The sequence below is a fragment of the Apteryx mantelli genome, chromosome 27 (assembly GCF_036417845.1).
Source record: "Apteryx mantelli isolate bAptMan1 chromosome 27, bAptMan1.hap1, whole genome shotgun sequence".
NCBI lineage: Eukaryota > Metazoa > Chordata > Aves > Apterygiformes > Apterygidae > Apteryx > Apteryx mantelli.
The window spans coordinates 7,312,161-7,336,499 of NC_090004.1; the positions used below are offsets into that span (position 1 = coordinate 7,312,161).

At 68.8% G+C, this 24,339-nt stretch overlaps 1 protein-coding gene across 1 annotated transcript in view; it reads right to left on the reverse strand.

Annotated features, from left to right (window-relative positions):
* Positions 1-24,339, reverse strand: part of DLGAP3 (DLG associated protein 3) — a 30,263-nt gene that overhangs the window by 3,349 nt on the left and 2,575 nt on the right. Inside the window, exons 2-7 of the mRNA XM_067311314.1 lie at positions 8,354-8,436; positions 4,172-5,252; positions 2,415-2,620; positions 1,544-1,610; positions 998-1,232; positions 125-465 (exon numbers count right to left, since the gene is read on the reverse strand). Of these exons, the coding sequence (XP_067167415.1) occupies positions 125-465; positions 998-1,232; positions 1,544-1,610; positions 2,415-2,620; positions 4,172-5,194 (1,872 nt within the window). The 5' untranslated portion in view covers positions 5,195-5,252; positions 8,354-8,436. The remainder of the gene's footprint in view (positions 1-124; positions 466-997; positions 1,233-1,543; positions 1,611-2,414; positions 2,621-4,171; positions 5,253-8,353; positions 8,437-24,339) is intronic.

The window sequence follows — 24,339 nt, forward strand, 5'->3', positions numbered from 1 at the left end:
GCCACCGCAGGGGCACGCTGGCAGCATCGGGACACGTGGCAGCAGCCCCCCGCTGCCAGCAGGACTCGGACCGACTCGGCCCCCGATTGCACCCGGGATGGAGGGCGGGAGGAGCGGGACCCACCTGGACTCCGATGGAGGGGCGCCACTTCCTCTGCCGAGCCAAGCTCCTCAGTTCCTCCCGGCCGGGGATGGCCTTGATGATGAGCGTGGAGGGCTTGGGCGACGTGCGGGGCTGGACCGGGGGCAGATCGAGCGACACGGCCGCGACCTTGGAGCTCTCCAGGCTCTCCGCCGAGTTGCAGCGGGCCGCGGCATCTTTGGACCAGGCGGGGCTGCGGGCGACCTCGCCGGGCAGGTAGCTCTCGTGGGCGGACTCGGTGCTGCTCTGCGCCGTGACGGAGATGAGGGGCTTGGCTTTGGTTCCTGGAGGGATGGGAGGTGGAGCTTTTCTGTAACTGAAGGCTGTTGTGGGAGAGGCGCATGGTGAAAAGTCGCAGGAAACAAGAGACACTTCCCCGTTCCCTCCCACGAACCGAGCACCCCGCGGGAACAGCGCCCACCTCCTCCGCCACCGCCGGGGCACGCGGCCGGGGCTGCGGGGAACTACGGACACCAGCTGCAGAGCTCATTCGTGGGCTCTCAGACTGGCCGTTTGGCCAGTTCATCCCCCAAAGGGGATCGGAAATCACCGCAGACCCACGCTGGCTAAGGCACTGCAGCGAGGGGCAGAGACTGGGAAAAAGAGAGGGGCAAAAGCAGCAGAGGGACGGAGGCGGTGAGCGGGGAGCAGCCGGCGGGACGGAGCATCCCGTGTCCAGCCGCAGGATGCCCGCGCGGGTACCGGGCGGTTTGCACGGGGCAGGGCGAGGGGGACCTGCAGCGAGGCAGGGGGAGACCGCGGGCGTCCCATCGCGGGAAAGGCGGGCGTCCCCGCGAGCCGGCAGGGAGACGCGGGGTCCCTCGCGCGGCCGAGCCCCACCACCCCGGTACTCACAGGTGCTGGGCTTCAGGATGCTGCTGGTGATGGCTGGCCCGGCGGGGGCCGACATGGAGAAGAGCGAGAGGCAGTCGTCGTCCTGGGAGCAGCCCGCCTGGATGGCCCGCAGGTAGCTGTGGCTCCGCATGCGGAAGCAGCCGGGCAGGTCCAGCGCCTCCACGGCTTGCGACTCCACCTCGCCGAACACGGACTCGCACACGGCCTCGAACTGGTGGTTGAGCTCGTCGTTGATCTGGGGAGAGCGGCGGGTGAGGCCGGGGGAGGCCAGCAGGGACCCGGCTCCTCCGGCCCCCCGGGACCTCGCCGGCAGAGCAGGGGCGGGAGGGGATGCTCGGACCCGCCGCCTCCCCCAGCCCCCGCAGCTGCGCCCACCCCGACCAAGGGGGCCGAGCCGAGGACCAACCCCGCCAGCCGGGGGGGGAGCTGGCCCCGCGATGGGCAGCCCCGTCCCCACCACGCAGACCCCCCTGTGCCCCGCTGCCCGGAGCGGCGCGGGATGTGCCAGGAGGCACCGAGCACGGCGCCCGGCCCGGCCCGCCTTACCTGGCCCGTGGTGAAGGAGCGTCCGTAGCTCTGTCCCCGAGGGAGCATTCGAGGCGGCGTGCAGCAGCTGGGACAGTTACAGATATATGAATCAGAATAGTGCCTACTTGCAAACCTAATGAGAGACAGTGGGAATAGAAGGGATGGCACCAAAAGCAACACGTTCAAGCGGAGCATTCGGAAACAGCAGCAGCCGCAGTGCTCCCGCGGGCCGCAGCTGCCGTCCCCCCTGCGGAGACCTCCTCCCCGCCGCCCCGAGCCTTCCCAAAGCTTGCCGCAGGTCGGGGCCGAGCACAGGCCTCCAAAATAGTTCTGCCTGCGTCTCCTTTGCACGCTGGTGCCATGCGTGTCAGCCCGGGGCTTTGCTCACTGTCTCGGTTGGGCGCCAAGATGCTGAGGCAGCTGGAGACCCCAGCAGCAGCCCCTCGACGCGGCCCCGGGCTGCGCGGGGAGCCGTGCTGAGCGAGGGCTCGCGGGTGGCAGGCGCCGGCACGGCTCTCTGCAGAAGCGGTTGCAGCGACGGCACCTGCGATGCCCCCGCCGCCGCACAACATGCAGCACCCGGGCAACCACATGAGCGTTGCTGAGCCAGTGCCTCGGAAAAGAGAGAGGGGCCATCGCCACCGCGGGTTTATAGCTGCCCTGGAAAGCTGTCCTGACCATCCACCAGCACAAACAAACTCGTTTGGAGAAGGAGAGTTCATAAGAGCTTAATTCCAAGACCGGCTGCCAGCGAGCAGGAAATCTGCGCCCACCCCTGGGCGACGTCTCTCACCCTCCTGGCGCCTGGTCCCTGCTCCCGCCGGCCCGAGGGAGCCCCCAGCCCCTCGCACCGGCCCCTGAGCCGGGTCCGGGAGGCAATGGCCCTTACTTGGTCCTGGCCTGGTCGGCGCTGGAGGAGCGGCGGTAGCTGTCTCGCCGCGAGGCTGCCTTGGGCGACACTTTGGCGCTGGCGTCCGAGTCGCCGCTGTCCTCGTCGCCCATGGCCTTGATGTAGCTGCCGCTGCGCATCCGCCGGCAGGGGATCTCCCCGTCCTTGCCCACCGCCGGGTACCCGCTCCACTCATCCTGCGGCACCTGGCACGGGAGGCAAGCGTGGGAGGGCGCCGCGGCCGGGGTCCCGCGGCCCGGGATGCCGAGCGGAGCCCTGGGCCGCCACGCGACACAGGCCAGCCTGAGCCTGGCGGGCACACGCGGTCCGAACCCGGCGCGTGGTTTGCGCGGTCCGAGCCTGGCGTGCAAACACGGTCCGAGCCTGGCGTGCATGCATGGCCCGAGCCTGGCGCGTGTGCGTGGCTGGACCTTGCTGCGCGTGCACGGTCGCGCCTCGGCACACGGGCACGACGGCCGCGGCGGGAGCATTTTCCCGTCCCCAGCTCAGGCTCTTTGCAGCAGCTGCAGCACCCAGCAGCGCCGCCTTAGGCATGACGGACCGCAGAAAACGCACCTCTCGCCCAGCTCCCCTCAGCACCCAGGCCTGGCCCAAGCCCCCGAGGTTGCTCCTCACCAAGCCCCCAGCCCAGGGCCGTTTGCCTCTGAGGTTTCCATCCCCCCCCTCCTGCCCCCTCCCTGCATTTCCCTGGGGACAGAGAGCTGCGATCCTGCCACTGGCCCCTTTCCCAGGACCTGGGGGCCAGGCCGGCATCCCCCGGCCTCTCCGCGCCGGGCACCGCTCGCTGCCTCCCCACAGCACCCAGCCGCCGGCGGGAGCCCCCGGATCTGCAGGGGCAGCGCCCGGGGGGCTCAGACCCCGGGGAAAGCCCCCAAAACCAGGAGGCCTGCTCCTGCCTTTACACCCGGGCTCCCCAGCACACCGCGTGCCGTGCAGGGCAGCTTCCGAAAGGCTTTCGGCCCCTTCCCGGCTCCGCTGCCCTCGGCGCTAGCAGCAGAGCCCGGCCGCCCGCGGCTCCCACCTCGCAGCCGCCCCGGCAGCCGAGGCCGGGCCAGATCCCTCCCATGCTGCCGGCGGCCGCCGGCTCTGCCACGCGCCGTGCCGATGACGCCGGCGCCACGGGGTCCTCAGCCGGTTCCGGGGGCCGGACGGCGTTCCCGGGGCCGCGCGCCCGGAGCTGAGCCCCCAGCGCGGCCGCGGCCGCAGGCGGGGAAGGTCCCTGGGCCAGCGCGGCTCTGCCTCTCGCTGTCTCCTTCCCCCAGGATAAGGCAGCGAAGAGTTAATTAGTTTTTAATTGGCAAGGGGTGACCTAGCAGGGCGCCCAGCGACGGGGCCGGGCAGCGGCACTGAGCCAGGCGCCACCGGGTTAAAAGCCCAGAGGCGGGTGAGGGACGCAGGGGCGAGAGGAGCCCAGCGCAGACAGAGCTGGTTTGACCCCAAAATCCATAGGAGAAGGGGGGGGGGGAGAGGGGGCTGTGCACGGCCCGGCGAGGAGAGCACCGGGGCTAAGCGGGGAGCCCTGGGGACGGCAGCACCGAGGTTTCCGACGCAGGGCAGGTGCCAGGGTGAGCAGGGGCTCGGGGAGCCGAGCCGGCGCGTCCCCGTGCTCTCCGTCACGGGACACGGCACCCATCCCGGCTCCCCCCACGGCATCGCTGGACGAGCTCCCGAGGGGCCGGCAGCACCCAGCGATGCCCGGCGGGTGCATCCAGCGGCGCTGCCCAGCCGCCCCTCACCTGCAGGTACTGGTAGGCTCTGTCTTTGGCCTTTGCCTCCTGAAGCATCAAGGTTTTCTCCGTGCCGCCGCCGGAGCTGGGATAGGCCTCGCGGGCCTGGCTGACGGTCATGGTGTGCCAGGCGCTCCTCTTGAGCGTCTGGCCATCCAGAGACATGGACATGCCGGCGCACGCCAGGCATTTTCCTTCCCCGCTGCTCTTTAGACTCTTCAAGGTCAAGTCTCTGAAGGCACTTTCGGGAGCGTCCACGCAGTACTGGGTGCCCTGGTCCACGGCGTGCCGCCCGGACACCATGTAGCTGCTGTCGCTGTCCAGGTTGTCGTCGGAGCTCCACCAGCCCATCATCTTGGACCGGTGCCGGGAGTCCACCTTGCGGTCCTTGCTCTTGCTCCGCTTGCCGTGGCGGGACTGGTGGTGGTGGTGGTGGTGGTGGTGGTGGTGGTGGTGGTAGCCGTCCCCGCGGCCGTCCATCTTGGTGCCGTTGTAGTCCCGCTTGGCCGGCGTCTCCAGGGAGTGCGACTTGGCGAAGAGCTTCTGGACGGAGTGGACCAGGTGGCGGATGCGGCTGGGGCTCTCGCTGCGCGGCTCGGCGGCGTTGGCCCGCTGGTACTGCAGCGTGTGGAAGCCGTCGTGGTGCAGCGGCAGCTGCTTCTCGAACTGGTCCAGCAGCGTCGGGGGCAGGCGGTTGATCTTGCTGGCGGGGTGGGCGGTCGCCATGCATTCGTCGCAGGAGTCGTAGGGCTGCTGCGCGTGGTGCATCCTCGGGAAGGTGCTGCTGGCGCTGGAGGAGGGCGGCTCGCTCAGGGGCCCGCCGGGGCACTCGCCGGCGGCCCCGGGGCTCCGCGGCGGGCAGCAGGGATGCTCCAAGGAACACGGCTCGCTGGGGCTGAGCAGATAGGGCTGCCGGCTCTCGGGGCCGCGGCGGAGGTAGTCGAGGGGCTGGCGGCAGTCCTCGGGGACGCAGCGGCAGCGGGGCGCCGGGGGGTGCTGTGCCTGGCTGCGCTCCCCATGGTAGCCTCTCATGGTGTCAGCATCCTTCCCGGAGCCGCGGCATCTTGCGGGCTGCTCCCCGCGGGGTCACCTGCGGGGACAGGGCACGCACACCGTCACGCTCCTCCCGGCACCGCCGCCGCCCCCCGGCACCTTTCGCAGCCGGGCAAAATCCCCCGGGCCCGAGGCACCCCGCTGCGCGAACCGGAGAGGAGCCGGGAAGCCACCCAGGTAGGGTCCAGCCCGGCCGGGCTCCGGCTCTCCCTGCAAACCCAGCCAGGACAGCCGGAACCCTGGCTTTGCTCGGGACGCAGGGAGGCACCATCGCTGGCACCGCCGCGCAGCGCCCAGGCGGGAACGGCGCGCGCGGGGCAGCTGGACCTGCCCGGCGCTGGCTTTCGCTCTGCCTGCTCCGAAGCGCACAACACAAAACGCAGGAATTTCAAAGGGGAAAAAAAAGAAAAACCTCGCTACAAAACAATCAAAGCGTGTACTTTGGCACCGGTGAGGGAGGACATTTCGACATCATCAGAAACTTGTTTTCTTCTCTGACACCAAATATTATGAAGCGTTTTTCCATTAGGAAAACGGTTCTGGCTGAGTTTTTCAGCCGTTTCGATTCACGGAGCTTCTAATGAGCTGGAAGAGGGAGCGGGGGGGGGCCCCGGCGGCTGCCCTGCGCTCTGATATCTCAATCCAGCCCGTCCTCCCTGCGGAGCTTCAGTCGCGGCACCCGAACGGCGCTCTTCCCCCGGAGCCTGCGCAGGTATTTATAGCAACTACCTTGAAATCTCGGGAAGCGAGCTGCTCCGCCATTCATCACGGCGCCCGCAGGCCTCCGTTCACCGCAAGCCGAATAATAGCAAGGACGGAATTGAGCACAGAAAGTTAAGCAGGATCCAGGGCATTTGCCTGCCGGCGAGGGCTCGGAACGGGCTGCCAGGCTGCCGGTCCCCGGCGCTGGCACGTGCACGAGCAGCGCGCTGGGATCGCCCCCGTGCCTCCCCTTACTCTCACTTAACTATTTCTTTCGGCACCTGCAAGAGGATCGGGTAAACCAGGGCTCTGCTGCAGCGATGCTCCCGCGCTTCCTCCCGATGCTCCGCTCTCGCTTGGAGCGGCTCAGCCCTGCTCCGACGGCAGAAGCGCCTTTGCCTCAGCCGCCCCACGGGGTCGGAAAGCCAGGTTTAACAAATCCGGTGGATTTGGCGGGGGGACGCGGGTGCCCGTCCGCCCCGCCAGCCCACGGACCGCAGCGCGGGGCCACGCAGGCGCCGCAGCAGTTCGTCTTCATTACCATCCCTCAAAGACTCCGGCTTTGCCATGACTATAAATGAGGAAATTACTTATTCTCCAGCGTAGCTTGGCTAATTAACAAGCATCATTAGTGGATCTTGTTATCATATTGAGCCAGGGTAAACCTGTCTCCAAGGTGAGACGTGAGGAAAGGTAACCTGCGCTTCGCCAAGGGGCTGCCGGGCCCGGCCGTTCCCGCTGCGGCACGGCGGCTCCGGCAAAGGGGCATCGCCGCCCGTGGGGACGTGGGACGGGCTCCCGCGCCGCCGCCGCCGGCATCGCCCCGCGCGGAGGGAGGGAAGCGCCGAACGGATCTAAATATTGCCGCCGCGTCGGCAAGAACGAGTCAAAATAGCTGAGCAGCCCGTTATTACGAGCCGCGCCGGCTTTTGTGCTCAGGAATTAGAGGAATTAAACACAGCCGGGCCCAGGGACGGCGGCAGCAAGACGCCTCTGCAATTTGCTCCTGAAGTGCTGTCGGCGGCGCCAGGGGACCAGCACCGAGCGCAGGAGCCCCCAGGCCCGGGAGCCTCCGGCGCGACCCAATTTCCCCCTGGGAAAACATCCTGCCGGCGCCCAGGGCCCAGCGGTGCCGGGGCTCTTTGCACGGGCGCCTCGGGGCCGTGCCGGGAGGACGCTCGTGTCGCATGCGGGGTCGGCTCGAGGCAACAGCGGAAGCAGCAGGAAAGCCGCTCTCCCCTCCCGCCTCCCGGCCCTGCATTCCCAACTGGGATATCCCCGGAGGAGGAGGAGGAGACGAGGCAGAAGGCTCCCGCGCGGCGCGGGGGAAGGGGGAGCCGCGGGAGCCGTCTGGAGCGCGGCTCCTCGGCAGACGGCCGCGGACGGCAGCCAGAGCCGGGTCCCTCCAAAGCCAGCTCCCGGCGCCGCAGCCCTCGCGCAGCGAAGCCGCTGCAGCAAACTGCAAACGCAAAAAAGGGGGGAAAAACCCAGCGCGGCTGAATCCTGTGCCATTTAACACCAGGGTAATTACCACCATTAGGAACCTACCGCCCACACAATTATGTGCTAGGATAAACTGGAAGAGCGCAATTACCATTACAAATAACTCACTTCTTGCCTTTATTGCATCCAAAGCCTGGAGAAACCCCCACCAGCGATTCCCCCATCGCCAGCTCCGGTCTGACTTTTCGCCGAGGGGGTCAGCGGAGGGAGGACGGGGGCCCGTAACCCCCGGGCGCTCCAAAATCCAGCCTCCCCGCTCCATCTCCCACCGGGGCACTCGGCAAAGGCGGTTCTGCTTTTCGGCGATCCCAACCGCGTGGCGAGGCCGAGTCGGCTTCGCCGTGGGGACCCGGTGCCGCCCCAGCGCCTGGCCGGGCCAAGCAGGGGAGTTTCTAGCAACTCACACCTCTCTTGGGGAGAAAAAGGCTGGGTTTGGGGTTTTCTTAACTCTTTCTGCATCTCCGCACTGGGAACACAACAGTCAAATCCCCGGAGAGAGAAGCACTGGTGGGGATGGAGGGGAGGGAGACTGGGGCCATCCAGAAACCACAGGAGCTGCACGCGGACATGGATGGCTTTCACCAAATCCTGGTTAAAACAGCCCAAACCAGAGTCCTTCCTTCCACCCACGGCACCCGCACACCCCCGGGACACCGACAATCCCACCGAGCTTTCCCCAGAGCTGGGATAACTGTGCGGGAAGCGGCCGGGGGCCACACAACGCCTCTGCGAGGTCGGGCTCCGGCAAGCCACCCTTCCCCACTGACGCACACCAAAAAGGACGTTTTTCCCAGGATTGCGGTGGCACACGGAGGCCGAGGCTCGGCGCATCCCAGGCTCGGCAGCGCCCCGGGGATGCCCGGCACCCTCTCCGCCCAGCCCGAAAGCCCAGCACGGGCCAAGAGCATCGTCCGGAGACCCTTGCTCACTTACCGCCCAGCGCTCAGGAAAAGCCTCTCCGCATGGTCCCAGCTCCGGCGGCTCCTCCACGGACAGTCGTCCCCGGGCAGCGAGGTCTGGGGAGCAGCGACAGAGAGGGGGGTGAGGCACAGGGAGCAAGAGCAAGAGCAGCACCGCCGAAAACAGCCCGACCCGAATCCCGGCTTTTTCTCCACGTCCATCCTTCCCGCCGGGCCGTGGCGGCGGCGGCATCGCGGGCGGCTAGGGGAACGGCTCCCCGCGGCCGCCGGGCACACGCTTCCCCCCGCCGAGCCCCGAAACGCCGCCTCATGCAACGCCCTGCCAGCGGGCGCCGGAGCGGGTCCAGCAGCCGCCTGGCCGTCGGCTCCGATCTTCTCCGGATGGGGCCATATGCTCCGCAAAGGCTCCTCCCGCCACCTCGGCTTTCCGGCGCGAGCCAAGTGATTTTTCACAGCCGTTTGCCCGGCAGAGGCGCGCGGCGAGCACGGCGCGAGCCGAGGCCGTTCCGCTTTGCAAATTAGCGACAAGTTTGCCAGCGAAGTTCCTGCTGGGGATCTTTATGGCTCGCGATGAAAGCGGGAGAGAACAAACACGCAGCTTGAGCTCCCGGCGCCGCGCGCAAGCTGGAGCCGGGGAAAAAAAACGCTCTTCCCACTGACGAGCTGAGCAAATTTGATCTACAGTCGTTGGGAGAAAATAAATATGGAACACTGCCAGGTCATTTCCACTGCGCTTTTAATCTATTTACTTTTTTCAAACTAGTTGTAAGCGAGAAGAACTGTAGAAAGCAAACATTTTATTTTATTACTAATTACTCTGTTATTTTATTAGGCTGCATTAGTAAAATTTACACAGCCTAAAAAAAAAAAAAAAAAAAGCGGCCTTAGTGAGGAACCACCTAATTTAATACACAACTCTGCATCAAGTAATTATTTTCTTAAAAGTTGAATTAGCTGAAAGCAGCTCACGGATATTTCATTAGTCGTGTCAGGCAGGAAAGAGATAGTGTAATTAGTTAGAAGTTTGTCATTCCCGCACGTAATTACTTTACAGGGGACGTGTAAAGGAAGCCGCGCTGGCTGACGGCGGAGGGGCCGGGGCTCGCTCGCTCGCGGCCCCGCGAGGCCCCGTCGCTGCTCCAGCTCCGGCACGGGAGCTCATCCCGACACCGCTCCGGGGGCAAGGCACGGCCTGCAAACCCGCTCCGCCACCCCGCGGAGCTCTCGGATGCATGCAGCGGACACGGTCATTGGCGCGCGCGCGGGTGGGAAGGCGCCGAGGCCGTAGCACATGGGAAGCAGTAACGGAGCAAGCGCCGGAGCAAACGGAGAGAAGGCAGGTCAGGAGCGTCCGCTCTCCCTCTTTTGTGACCGGGAGCGACAGGACACTGAACGCGACTCCAAAAAGGGAATTCGAAGCTGATCAAAGGTAGCTTTTCTCCGTCGCGGGAGCCGGAGCCGAGCCGGGGCAGAAGGGATCAGACCGGAGCGGGGGCAGCGCCGCGGCTCCCGCTGGAAGGAGCCGAGGGAGCAACGCCACCGCGGCGCGGGGCCGGGTCCGGGCTGGCACGTGCCTCCGCTGCAGCCTGGGACCCTCCGGCGCCCGGCCCCAGCTCCCCCTTCCTGCCAGCAGAGACGAGCCCCAAGAGCAGGAAAACTGGGACGCCGGATTCGCAGGATGCAAAGATCACAGCAAACGCAGATGACACAATCAGCAAATCAAAGGCAATTACTGGGGACTAAACAAAAAACGGAGGGTGGCGGATGGGCCCAGACCGGGAGAGGACTGCGAGGGGCCGGGACCAACCAGAACGGCTATAAATAAGGGATGAGACGGGACTTCAAAAAGCCACGAAGGACAAACACCAGCTGAAGAACTGCAAACGCGAGCAGAGCAAGCAGCACGCACCGAGCCCGGCGAGAGGGGCCAGGCCGCGTGGGGCACCGTGCCGCACCTGCCCCGCACAGCTGGGCACCTCTGGAGCCCGGCGCCCCGGAGGCGGCTGCGGTCGGAGCCGTCGCTCCGGCCCCATCGCAAGGAGGGCCGGAGCGAGGCACGAGACTGTCTCTGGCACCAATTAGGAGAACTGGCTCCTCTGATTACCGGGAGGTGGGATGCATTTCTGCCGGCTCAGCAGCGATGCCGCTCGCCTCCTCCCCGACCCGCGGCCCCATCCGCGCACCCCTCGCCGACCGGGGACGCTTCCCGGGCGCTCAGCCTGCCCCGGGAGGCCGCTTCGTTAAAATTCACGCTGCCGCTCCGAGCCTCGCCCCAAAGGTGCCGCATTTTCCACGGAGGCAGCTCATTAGCCACGCTTTCCGCAGAGCCCGAGCCCGGCTACCCGTCTGTGTGCACGCGGGTCCCGCGGGCGCCGGGAGCCTCGCCGCGCTCGCCGGCCTCGCCAGCACCGCCCGCTGCTGGGAAGCGCGACGTTCGGACCGCAGCATCCGTGCTCCCGGACCATCGGCATCACCGGCACCCTCCGGACGCAGCCCCGGCCCCCGCTGCCGGCCAGCACCGCCTGAATTATTCACACCCGTTTTGTGCCATTAATTGCAGGAGCGGCGTTCCGGCTCCGCTCCCAGGGAACTGCCCTTTCCAGCTCTTCGGTTACGAGCAGGAACGGCACCCAGGGGGGCCGGCAGGGCCGGGGCTGAGCCCAGCCCGCGGGATGGGAACGGGAACAGGAGCGGGGATGGGGACGGAGAGGCTGCGCTCTCCCGCGGGAAGGGCGCTGCGTGCCGTCGTACGCACCCGCCCCGCTCCTCGCAAGGGGACTCTGAGGACAGGCCGTCTGACGGGAGCTGTAGTTTATTAAGCACATGATTAATTTTGGCACCGGCAGCGGCTCCCTGACAGATCCTTCTCTCAGGGCTGGGGAGAGGGAGCGCGCGAGAGGTACTGCCTCTGCTGATGCAGCGGTTGGTGGGATGAAAAATCCTGCAATGCAGCACTGCTTCTTAATGAGCCATTTGTCTTTGAGCCTTCTTGACTCATTACCATGCCAGGAGAGGGATGGGAGTCGCCCCAAGTCCCCATCTGAGCAATTATTCCTCGAGCGGAGCGAGGAAATACTGCCACGACAGGCCCCAGCTGCCAGGGATCCCGGCACGTCCGAGAGCAGCAGGACTCCCCGCCGCCAGCCAGGTGCCTCCGGCTGCCGTTCCTGGGAACGCTGCGCCAAGGAGGCCCGCGAATGCAAGGAACGTGGCGCACGGAGCGCGCCGGAGCCCGGACACAGCCGGCCGCGGAGCCGATTCCCTCCGGAACAGCCGTGCTCCCGCCCCGCGGCCCGTCTGCAGCGCGGGCAGGCGCAGGGCTGGCCGGAGCTCGCGGCGGCGCCGAGGACGCACGGTGCCCCCCGGCAGCCTGCCCGGGCTCAGCCGCGCGCCGCCGGGCCCGTCCCCGCAGCGTCCCCCGCGGCCGGACCGGGAGCGGAGGAGCCCCAGCAGCAACCCGGCTGCCGGCGGCTCCGGTTGTAACCACGTGGCTCCGGCAGCAGGCAGGTGAATTGGCGGAAAAGCGACTTCTTCCAAAGCAGCAAAGCCCTTAAAAGGGGGGGAGAGGATGGGGCTGGAGCCCCCAGGGAAGCGGGCTGGCGCGGCCCGCGCGGAGTCGTCCCGTCCCAGCCCCCTCCCAGGCCAGCGCTGCCGGGGAATCCTCGGCATCTGGAGCGACGCTCCAGGAGACACTCAGCCAAAGGAGCTGGGGCACCGGGAGACACGCGGGTCTGTAGGAGCCAGGACGCTGCGCAGGATGGAGCCGGACACCCCCGGAGCTGCGGGGAAGGCAGGACCTCCCGCCCGGGCCCGGAGATTCAACTCCTGCTCCTTCCCCGAGAGCCAAGGCGCGACGTGCCAGCAGCAAGGGAAGGGAGAAAGGGGTTATCCCGGCGTCTGCTCCGTGAGGCCGGTACCACGTGGGGCTGGCACAGTCACACCAAGGGAGAAGGGCCACGACCACGACTGCATCCCCCAGGGCAGCTGCCTCCCTTCCCAGGACGGTCCAGCATCCCAACGCTCCGAGGAGAGGGTGAAGCTACTTTGCTGACCAGGAAAAAGCAGGACCCCAGCTCCTCCTCGGGCCAAGACGGCGGCACCTGCGAGGCCCTGGATTCATGCAGCGAACCCCGCTGCACCCCCCAGCGCCCGGCTCGCCCCGGGAGCCTCCGTCCCACGGCATCGGCCGCCCCGGAGCGGGTGACGGCTGCAGCCGCCGGGGTCCCGCTGCCTGCAAGCGGCTGCTCGCCGCTGTGCTGCATCTAGTAGGGGTACAGTGGCCTTCAGCTGGGTGGCCACGGGGACCGGATGGGGCCGCGGGGACGGGGCCAGGGCCATGGGGACCGGGACGGGGCCGTGGAGCCACCTCCCAGCCTCCTGCGCTGCTCCCACCCCGGTGATTGATGAGACGAGTCTCAAGGCTGCGAACCTCCGCGTGATGGATTAACACACGCCGACGGCACGAGTGTCCTCAGGGCGTCAGGATGAGCGAGTAATTAGGGCACGGGCGGCCGCGGAGCCTCCCTGCCGGTTAGCAACCCGCCCTCCATCGTGCACTGCCCGCCCGCGGCCTCCCCGCCGCCGGCACCGCGGGCGAGCGCGGTCCCGGGGGCAGACGGGCTCCTGCAGCCGGCGGCGGCAGTTTCGTCCCTCCCTGCGCCCTCGGCTTGCAGCGAGGGACCCCGCAAGAGCAGCTTACATCGGTTTAAGTTGGTTGGGGGCAAACCAAAGCCAGACGAAGCCTGGCTCGAACAGCATCCGCCCAACCTTCAGCATCCAGGGGAAGGGGTTGGACTGGAGCTCTGCCTCCAGGCATCCCCACCGCGGGGACACCCAAAACATCCCCCCTTTCTGGGCCGAGAACGGCAGAGCTCGGTGCACCCAGCAGAGCGCGGCTGGGCTTTGCAGCCCGGTTCGCTCGTCCCACGCAGGGAGGTGCCGGTTTTCACCGATGCCGGGGGAAGTTTGCAGGCTTCAAACAGGCACCGACAACCTGCTCCGGCCAGGCAGGACCCTGGCCCCGGGTCCCGGTGGCGGTGCGGCACGGCGCGGGTCTGCGGGACCCCGACAGGCGCAGCCGCCCCGCACCCTCAGCCCGCGCCGGCTGGTGCTGCCGGGAGCGCCGACACGTGCCTCATCGCGGACAGATTCCTCCCGACGGATGCGCTGAGCATCTGCTCCAGCTGCCCCCGGTGCCGGGAGCAGCAGTCACGCTCCCCCGCCAGCCGGTGCGAGGCGAGGACGGCAGCCGGCCCCCGCTCCCGCGCGCCCTCCCGCTCCCCGCGCAGCCCCGTTCGCCCCCGCCGCGAGCGGAGGAGCCGGCCCCAAGCAGGGTCACCGCTTCCCACCAACGCAGCCGTCCCCGAACCCCCCGAGAGGCCACGGCAGCCCGGAGCAGCCGGCAGGACCCCCCCAGCGGTGCCGCCGCGGGGCGGCATTAGTCCCGCTTCCCACCCGCTCCCGCCGGCTTTGCCGTGCCGCCCTCCACGTCCGCGACGCCGCTCGCTCCGTTTACAACACCGCAACGTGCCGGGGCCGCTTAGAAACCCCTCATCTCGCCAGCCACGCGGTGCAACGGCTCAAGCCGGGGATCGTTTCAAAGCTGCTTTCGCGAGCTCCCGGTGCCAACGCGCCAGTGCCGGTCCCCGGCTCCGGGGAGGCCGGCGGGCACCGACCGGCGGCAGCGCTCCCCGCCAAGGCCCTCGCGGGAAGGGGCTCCCGGCACGGGAACGGGGAGGATGCCGAGAGCCCCGCACGCCTCTGCCGGCAGGGATGCTCCAGGCAAAGGCGCCCGTCGGCGGCTGCCGGGCCCCGCCGGCTCCCCGGGGCGCGGGATGGGTGAGCGGGGCCCCGCGAGCGGCAGCGGTGCCGCGGGCGCCGTCCCAGGGAGCTCGCGCGCGGAGGAGCCGAGCTGCCTTCCTAATCGATGGGCTTAATTTGCAAAGCTGATGAGAGCCTAAATATTTAAATACATAATTCCGCACGGCGCTCGACGCCAGCCCAATAAAGGGGCAGCGCGCGGCGGGGGGAGATTAAGCACCCAGCAGCAGCGGCACAGTGTGTCCTCCGCTCCCGCTGCTGCCGGTGAGCGGGGACAACGTCGGGGACACGTCGGCAGCCCAGGGTGCCCCCGTCCCCACCACACACGGCGCAGGCATGGCACAGGGACAGCGCCTGTCCTCGTCCCCCAGCAGCTGCCCAGGCAGAGCGCGGGGCCGTGGGCGCCCGGGGTCCCGCTCCGCCACGGGGGTCCGAAGCGTCCCACGGCCCCGGAGGAGACGCGCGGGAAGAGGAGAGCGGTCCGAGACGCGGCGCTCCAAAGGCCCCCGTGGGGATCACACCGCTGACGTTCCCGCTACATGAGCTTAGAGATAGAAGAGATTCATAGGATTTGCCAGCAATACAAATTGGGTATTTAATTTTAGCTGCAAGGGGGCGAGCCGGGGCTCAGCACCCCCGGCCCACGGAGCCGCGCGTGCCTCCCTGCCTCCAGGGAAACGACTTTCCAGCTCTCAGGAAAATAACACTGCGGGGACTGAAGCCAGGGGCCCCGGGCGGCCTCGCGCCCACCGAGCGAGGGGCACCGGGCCCCGGCTGCCCCCAATCCCGGCAGCCACTCGCTGGCCACGATGACCCACTGTCTGGCAGCAGCTTCCCCCCGTTACACGGGAATTAATGCTGGGGGGGCCGCCAGCGGAGACCCGCATTTCCAGGGCAGGGCTCGGGAGCCGAATCCACCGCGCCCAAGCCGGGATGCAGAGCGGGCACCCGGCTTGCCCTCCCTCCTGTGCCGGCGTGTCCCGGCGCGGTGCTGCGGGAGGGAGCGGGGGGCACGGCACCGCCGTGGCACCGGGCCGGGGGAGGACGGCGGAAGATGAACGAGGGAGTCGAGAGGCTAATGGCATTGTCTGGAAAGTAGGTCGTGCGCTGAGCAAGGAGATATTTATATCGAAGCTCGTTCCCCCGCAGAAGCCGGGCAGCGAGCGGGGCGCAGGCAGCGCCGCCAGCCCTGTGCGCCCCTCCCGGGGTCGCCGGCCCCGCTCCCGCAGCGCCAGCACGCGCCCCAGCCACGCGGTCCGTTGGGCTGGAAATTACGGACGTAAAATTATCCCGAATTGCACCGGGTTATTTTTAACGTAACCTCCGCTAACGCGCGACGGGTCGCAAGGCCGGTGCCGGCGGCGGGTCCTGCTCCCCGGGCTCGGCCCCCCGCGCCAGGCGCCTCTCCCCCGCGGCAAACGGTGCCTCTTCCCGGCGCCCGGCCCACGCCGCGGGCCTCGCGCTCCCGCCTCGCCCCCCATCCGCCCCGCCGAGCTCATCCCCGTCCCGAGTGTCCGCCCGGTCTCAGCCTGGCCACCGCCCCGGGCGCCCCCTTCCCCGCAGGGGCGAACACCCCCGGCGGCAGGCGCCCCGCGCGCGCCGGGCTTCGACCCGCCGGGCCTGCGCGGGAGCAACTTCGTTTCCCGTAATAGCTGTGTCGGCTGAATTTACAGCCTCACTTGGAGTTATTAATAATAATAGCCTCACTCTTAAGCAGGGCTTTTCATCTGTCTCGAAGCCCTTTCCGAAGGACGTCCGCGGCATTAGCATCGTTTTATTGCCGCGGCAGCGGGCAGGAAAGCGAGACGGAGGGAGCGGAAGGGCCGGTCCCTCTGCGGCCACCCCGGCTGCAGGTGCCGCTTTCCTCGCTCACCTCGCACCCGGGACGCGCCCGGACGCCGGGCCGGGAGCTCGCGGCACCGCCGAGGCTGGGAAGCGGCACGGTCCCGGGGGGAGGCTGCACCAGGACCCCCCCGGCCATGCCACAAAACCGAGAAGAAAGACACAAAAGCGGTCACCCCGCGGGTGCTGGTGCACCCCGGGCGCCTGGGCAGGGCCGGTCCCGGCTGCGCTGCCACCCGCCTCGGAGAAGCCGCGCTGATTTACGCCCGCGGCACGCCGGGGCCCCGCCGCTCGGATAAATCCGCTCCAGACGGCCATAAAACAGTGTCGCCTCATCGGTAATCCGCAGCGCGCCCAACTCGGCGAAAAACGCGGGGGCACGGAGCTAACTCCGGCTGCCCAAACATTTGCACAAGCAAACGCAGGTCGCACGCCAAGGGGACGCAGGGGCAAATGCCCGGGCGTAAATCCTCCGCCTCGGAGCAGGGCGCAGCACCGGGCGCCCGCGGGAGACTCCGGCCTCCTCCAAAGGGCCCCGCGCGCTCGGCCGGCCGCGGCTCCCCGCCGGCTCCCGCGGCTCCCCGCAGTCCCCCCACGCCGCCCGCGGCCGCCCCCGCGCAGCCTCCCCGGCGCACACGCGCGCACGCACCCACTCCACGCGCGCTGCCGCCTTCCCCCTCCCGAGCCTCCCTGGGGCTCTGCAGGCAGATTTATTCCCCTGCAAAAGCGCTTTGATCCCAAGTTATTTTTTGTTTACTAGCAACAAGGTATTGTAAATACATCTTCCCCGATAATTACAGAGTCTGGGCGCGCACCTTAATCTCCATAAAATATCAGATGCTACAATTTGCCTGATTTAATGAGACCGGAGGCTGATAGGCCGTTGAGGTAAGCTGCAAAACGGGGGGGGGAGGGGGGGACGGGAGGAGGGATCGACGGCAAACGCGTTAAAACCTCTGTCCTCCCGCTCCTGCCCCCGCGCCCTCCCCAGCGCCCCGCGGCTCCCCCCGCGGCGGGTCCGCGCTGCGCGGCAGCGGCTCCGCGCAGGGTTGGGCATTTAGGGCGAACGGAGCTTTTCATACCATTTACCTTGTTTAAACTCCAAGAGCTCCGAGCCGGCTCCCCAGCGCTCGGCCGTGGCCAGCCGCCCGCCCCGCCGCGGCCACGGGCTCTGCCTTGGCCCCAGCGCCGGCGGGCGCGGGGATGCACGTGCGCCGCGTGTGCACGCTCACACCTGTGCACGCTCACGCATGTGCACGCTCACACGCAGCATGGACCGGCCCCGAGCACGGCGCGCACACGTGCACCCGGGCGTGCAGGCGGAGGCGCGAGGAGAGGCAGCGTGCCGGGACGCGGCGGCGGGTGCTGGCCGCCCATGGGAGTCCCCGGGGTGCCCGGCATGTGTCCGGAGCGCATCGCGTGTGCAGGCCCACAGGTCACGCCACGGAGGAGCTGGGGCGCCGGGAGCCCCACGACCCGGCCGTCGCCCCACCGCAGCCCTCCCCGTGCAGGGGCGCCTGGAGGCAGGCACCAGCGCGGGCCCAGGCGTCCGGGCGAGGGTGCCCATCCCCGCGGCGAGGGGGGACCTGCCTGGGAAGCAGAAGGCTCCTCTGCTAACGAGCACCGCGGTTACCACAGCAACCTTAAAGGCCTAGAGCTTCCGCCTCCCTAACGAAGCGGCGCTGACGGCTTTCCCAGAGGGATGCGCAGCCCCGTCCCACTGCCCGTCACCCTGGCCTCGGGCCGCGGTGGCCTCTCCCTGCCCTGCCCCGTCTCCCAGCTGTGCCAGTGGGCACCCGGCGCTCGCCCATGGCCCCTGCGCCCCTCTGCACCCCGATGTCGGCAACGCGGCCTCGCTCGGGGCGGGCACCAGCCCCGCGGGACAGCTCTGTCCCCACGAGTGGCACCCCGCGCCCACCCGAAACGGCGCCGGGAGCCAGCGCTGACCTACAAATGTCAGGCTGACGGGTTAATTAATCTCCCTCTTCCTTGGGCTGTTATCAGATGGAATAAGACATCACCTGAGACTGTTAATTGGGCTAATTATTCCAGTTTCAGATTTTTGAATAATTAGTTACTGTTGTCTCCAACCTCCCTTCCATCCTTTTTTTTTTTTTAATTTAAGATCAGGTGATTTTAAGGCTGGGGAAAGGAGCCAGGCACGAGGCCGAAGGGCTCTCCGGCGCCTGCCATGGGGGAGCCAGGGACGGCGGGATGGGGCAGAGGCGCTGCCGGCGGCGCGCTGAGCCCCGCGGGAACAGCCGTGATGCCGGGGCCGGCGCGAGAGCCCTCGCTCCCCTTCAGACGCCCAAAATTCCCGGGGTGCCTGAGCAGGTGGCCCCAGGGCCAGCAAGGGCAGGAGATGCCTCCCGCTGCTCCTACACCGCGGCATCAAACGCGCGCCCCAGACCCCACTCCCCTCGCCGCGGCAGAGCCGTTTCGGACTGTTGCAGCCTGGCCGGGAAACAACGGATAGGAAATTCTCCCAAGCGGCTGCACAGGTCCCCTTTGGGTATCTAATTCCTCATTGCTTTAAGTTAGGATCCCCAAGGGTAAAATCGCAACCCTGGGTTTTCAGTAAATGCGATTTCCCTGGGGGGCTTCCCGTTGGTTTGGCACCGTTCACACAGGACGCTGGGGCGCAAGCGCAGGCGCACGGGGCAGCGCCGGCCGCTGGCTGTGTCCTTCCGAGGAACACCACGCTTTCTCGCAGCCTCGTCCCCGGCTATTAATAGCCTTCCCGAGGAGCCCATTTGCATTTTTGATTGCACTCCGAGGCGGGGCAATCAGCCGCTCCCCGCAGCCTCATTTGCATGGCTTGGCATTTGGCACCCCGAGCCCTGCCACCCTGCACGGGGCCCCGGCTCCCGAGGCAGGTGCAGCCCCCGGGCGCCCACCTGGCCCCTCGCCGTCCCCCCTCGCCGTGCCCGTCCTGCTCCCTTCCCGTCGCGGGCGCGCTGGGTCGGCCGCTCTGCGCCCACCCCGGGGTCCGGGCACCAAGCCGAGCCTGCAGCCTCTCTCCAGCCTCCCTTAAGCACTGCAGGGCGAGACGGAGGCTCCGGCGGCCTTCTCCCGGCGCCGTCTCCGGCTGCCCACGTCCCCAGTCCCAGCCTCGTTTTCCAGCCCGACTCGCGCCGCGCGGCTCCCGTCCCCGTCCGACCCGTCCCGCGGGTAATTAGCGGCGCGGAGCTGCGGCGCGCAGGCCGTGCCCGGGGCCGGCGGGCGGCTCTTTGATGTCGCTCGCATGCAAAGGGGAGCTGAGCTGCCCCGCCTGCCCGCCCTGCCTGCCCGCCCTGCCTGCCCGCCCTGCCTGCCTGCCTGCGGCCGCCGCTCATCAAAGGGCGCTCGCCGGGCCGGGAGCAAGCGCGCGCGGCCGCCCGAGGGGACACGCGGGGCGTTTTGCGGGGCCCGGCTGGGGGAGCCAGTCCCCGGGGGAACCCGGGTCCCTGAGCCACCGTGCGCCCACCCGCAGCGCACCAGGAGCCTCGGGGAGGGGGACGGGGGGGTCGGGACGGAGGGACAAGCCGCAGCTCGCCAGCGCCGGACGGGCCGGCGCGCGCAGCCGGCTGCTGCTCAGCACCGCGGACAGCTCCCGCGCGCACCGCCACCGCCGCGGCCACCACCGAGGCCACCGCCACGGCCACCACCGCGGCCACCACCGCGGCCACCACCGCGGCCACCCTCAGCACCAGCCGCAGACACCATCGCTGCGGCCCAGCCACCCCGCCACCACCCCCGCGGCACCCGCAGGCCGGGGAAGCGCCGAGCGGCTTCGGAGGGCCCGGGGGGACCCGGCCGAGCGCCGCGGCTCAGCTGGAGGCTCCATCCCGGGACGCCCTCGCTCCCGCCCGCGCTGGCGGCATCACGGGGCGCACGCTCACCCGGCAAGGGAAAACCAGCCGGGGCTGAGGCGTGGGATGAGCCTGAGGACAGCTGGGCTCCGGGGAGGGCTCTGGTACTGCCCTCCCTCCTGCCTCAGTTTCCCCTCCAAGGAGACACACAGCAGAATAGGGGCTCGTCTCACGGAGAGGCAAGGTGGGGAGGGAAAAGCACCGAGACGGTGCAGCAAAAGCCGCCGGGAGGCGACGGCAGGTGAACGCACACCTTCCCCACCCCGCGCGGGCCCCGACTGCGGCGCCGGGTCGCCAGCACAGGCGCTGCTCTCGGCTCGCATCAAAGCCCGGCGCGTGGTCACCAGCCCCAGCGGCACCTCCGAGCCAGCAGCAAAGCCTCCCCCGCGCAGCCCCCTCCTCCCGAGCCCCCGCAGCCGGCCGAGCCCCCGGCGCCGCCGCACAGCTTGGCGGAGGGACTGGAGCCACGGGGCCTCGCTTCCTTCGAACGCCCTCGCCGAGGCCGCTGCACCCCCCCGGCGCAGCACAGGGACCCCTGGACCTGCGGCCCCCGCGCCGTGCGGAGAGAGCAGAGCCCTCTCCGCTGGGCGCTGCCGGTCCGGGCAGAGCGAGCGGCGAGGCTGCGCCGGGGGCTCGTCTGGGCGAGCGCTGGCCGGGAGCCGCCTGCCTCCCAGCCGCCCTGCTTCCCGGGCACCGGGAGGAACCGGCCACGAAAGGGTTAGGGCCCGCTCCTAAGGACGCAGCCCCCCCCCCCCCCCCCGAGCATCCGCAGGGCTGCGAGGTGCCGGCACCGCCGGGCGGAAAGCGCTGCCCAGCCGCCCCGCAGGGCCCCCCCGGCGCGCGGCCCCCGCGCACGGAGCCGGGCCTCCGCTCCCCTTCCCCGGCCGGAGGCACCGGCAGCGCCGGCCCGGCCGCCCCCACTCACCCTGCGCCGCCGCCGGTGCGCGAAGCGGCTCGCCGGTGCTCAGCACGAGCCGGCGGACGGAAGCGGCGCGGCGGCCCAATTCCCCTTCTTCCTGCCGAGTGCCTCCGGGCTCCCCATGCCGCGGCGAGGCGGGGAAGCAGGGCCGGGCTGCGTGGGAGGGGAGTCCCCCGGGGGGGCAGGCGCATCAGCGGGGAGCGCGGCCGCCGGCTCCTGCGCGCGCGGGCTGCGAGCGGCGTCCTCCACCCGGCGAGAGGCGGCCGCGGAGCCGGGCGCACACGCGCACACGGAGGCACTCCCACGCGCTCGCACAGGCACTCTCCGGACGCCCCCGCGCAGAGCCGAGCATCCCCGGGCACATGGGACTGCACATGCCGAGCAACACCCGCGCGCCCCCGCGCGCAGCCACGCACGCCCGCCGCTCCCGCACCGCCGCACACCCCGCGCTGCACAGCCACATGCACTGCTGCACCACCGCACACAGACACACGGCACTGCACACATGCACCTGCACCGCTGTTCCTGCACCGCCGCACCACCGCACACCCCGCACAGACACGCAGCCCCGTGCACAACCACACGCACCTGCACCGCTGCACACCCCGCACAGACGCACGGCACTGCACACATGCACCTGCACCGCTGTTCCTGCACCGCCGCACCACCGCACACCCCGCACGGACACGCAGCCCCGTGCACAGCCACATGCACCTGCACCGCTGCACCACCGCACACCCCGCACGGACTCGCAGCCCTGGGCACAGCCACATGCACCTGCACTGCTGCACCACCGCACAGACACGCAGCCCCGTGCACAACCACACGCACCTGCACCGCTGCACACCCTGCACAGACACACGGCACTGCACACATGCACCTGCACCGCTGTTCCTGCACCGCCGCACCACCGCACATCCCGCACGGACACACAGCCCCGTGCACAGCCACATGCACCTGCACCGCTGCACACCCCGCACGGACACGCAGCCCCGTGCACAGCCACATGCACCTGCACCGCTGCACCACCGCACACCCCGCACAGACACGCAGCCCCGTGCACAGCCACATGCACCTACCTGCTGCTCCCACACCGCCGCACACCCCGCGCGGACACGCAGCCCCACGTGCAGCCACGTGCACCTGCTGCTCCCACACTGCTGCACCGCTGCACACCCCGCACAGACGCGCAGCCCTGCACGCAGCCACGTGCGCCCGCCCACTGCTCCCGCACCGCCACACACCCCACACAGACACGCAGCCCCGCGCGCAGCCACACGCACCGGCTGCTCCCGCACTGCTGCACACCCCGGCTCACAGCCACGCGCGCCCCACTGCTCCTGCATCACCGTGCACCCCAGCTCATGGCCCCGCACACCCCGCTGCCCCCACACCACTGCATCGCTGCACGCCCCAGCTCGCAGCCACGTGAGCCCCTTGCTCCTGCACTGCTGCGCACCCCACGCACCCCAGCTCGCAGCCACGCCTGCCCCACTGCTCCTGCATCGCTGCACACCCCACACTTCTCTCCAGCCCCCCCCAGCACCCCCCTGGCTGGGCACCGACACTTGCTCATGCAGCTTTCGCCCCCCATCCCACACGTGCACCCACGCACCACGAACCCTCTGGCGCCTGCCGGCAGCTCCCCTCGCCGGCGCGCTGGGCCGTCTCTGCTCCCAGCGCCCGGGAGAAGGGGCCCAGGGGAGCTCAGAGCAGAGGCTTGTTTTGCTAAGAAACGCCGAGACCTTTCCTTTAATCTGCAGCACGGAGGCAGGCCCCGGCCCCCGGAGCCGCGGTGCAGCCTGCTCCCCGCTCCGCTCCAACCCCGCACCTGCCCCAGGGGGTCCCAGCCCCCGACCCCCGCGGGCCCGAGGGCAGCACGCCTCACTCCTCCTCCAGCCCCTCGTCTGCCTGGCCCCGGGGGGACCCTGCCCCGACCAGGCGGGCAGACCCCAGCCCGGCGGTGCAGCACGCTCCCCAGGGTAGGGTGATGGGGGGGGGGGTCACCCCAGAGCCACGCAGGATTTTCCCCAGTAACAACCACTTCAGCATCTGCAGGGATGAGCACCGGCAGGGCCCCGCGCCGACGGGCACCCAGCGCCGCGCTGCGATTCGGGTACCTTCGGCTTCCCCAGCGCTGCAGCCCCGAACCGGCCCCCGCACTCCTACGGACAGGCTGTTTGCCGAGCTCGACTCTGCCCACTGCAAACTCCAGTGAATTCCCAGCCCAGGCATCTCCCGGGGCAGGCAGAAAGGAGGGACGGCCAGCGAGACCTGCTCACCTCGCACCACCCGACTCCAGAAGCCGGCATTTTAAGGCCAAGCAGACCCTCAGTGAAATGGTGAGAGCTGGCAAGCACATTGCAAACATCTGCTCTTCCAACAGCATCATGATTCACAGGTTATTAATTGGGGCTTGGCAGCGCCAGCAAGTGTTTGCATCCACTGGCTTCGCTCGCAGCCACAACTCGCTGCCGAAGAGGTTTCGGTCCCGGAGAAGGAGCCCAAACAGGCTCTGCCTCTGAGCGCAGCGGAGCCAAGCCGGGTGCCGCGGCTGTGCGCAGGGGGTCCCGTCCGTGGGACCAGCACCACCAGCTGTCGGAGGCCATCCCGCTCCGCGCAAGGGGCTCGGCACCCAGCTCAGGAGCAAAACTCCCCCCACCAAGGCACAGCTGGGAACGGGACCCGGCTGCGCCGGCACTGCTGCCAGAGCCCACGCGCCCGCCCCGGCGCAGGGGAATCACGCCTGCGGCAGCATGGCAGCCCCGGCCCCCATTTCCCCCAGGAAATGACCCATTTCCCCCATGTTAGCTCCCGCGCTGGCCGCTTTTGGCAGGATTTCTGGATGCTATTGATGCGTTCTTGCAAGTTGCCCACTACAAACACCACTTTGCTTTCGTAGGGTCTCCCGGTTGCTATCGCAAGCACTTCCGAGCTATCAGCTCTCAAGGGCTCGGGCAGGCGCCGCTATCGAGGCTCAGCGCGAGCTGCAGAACAGCACTCTGTGCCTGGGCAGCGGCAGACAAAGGCTTTGAAAAGCCTCCGCCAAAGGGAGCCAAGAGAAATATGAATTCAGAAGCTGATTAGAAACCATGTCATGGCTCGTTCCAACTCCAGCGTTTGGGGAGGAGTGAGATGGAGGGGGGAGTGGGAGGGGGGGGGAAAGGGAAAAATCTAATTAGGATTTGGGGAAGCTTTTAGAGGAGCCGACACAGAGAGATGCTGGAGCACATCTGCTGGCCAGGCGGGGGCCCGGGGCAGGCTGCGCCCAGAGCGCCCGATGCCGGGCATATGTGGAAAGTACAAATTAATTCACCTTAATCTGATGGGCGCCAGCTCTCCTGCCACGTGCTGCAGCCGTGGCTCGCAGGGAGCTGACGCGCGGCCCGGCCTCCCTGGGCGCGCTGCTGTCTCGCGCGGGCTCCGAGACCCCCGAACGGCTGCGCCTCGTCCCGGGCGCCCCGGGGTGCTGCCACCTTGCAGAGGGACCCGGCGTTTAACCCACCGCGGGTGGCAGAAAAAGAGGGAAGCGTGACATCGCAGCAGGCAGCGCGGCGCAGGGCCAAG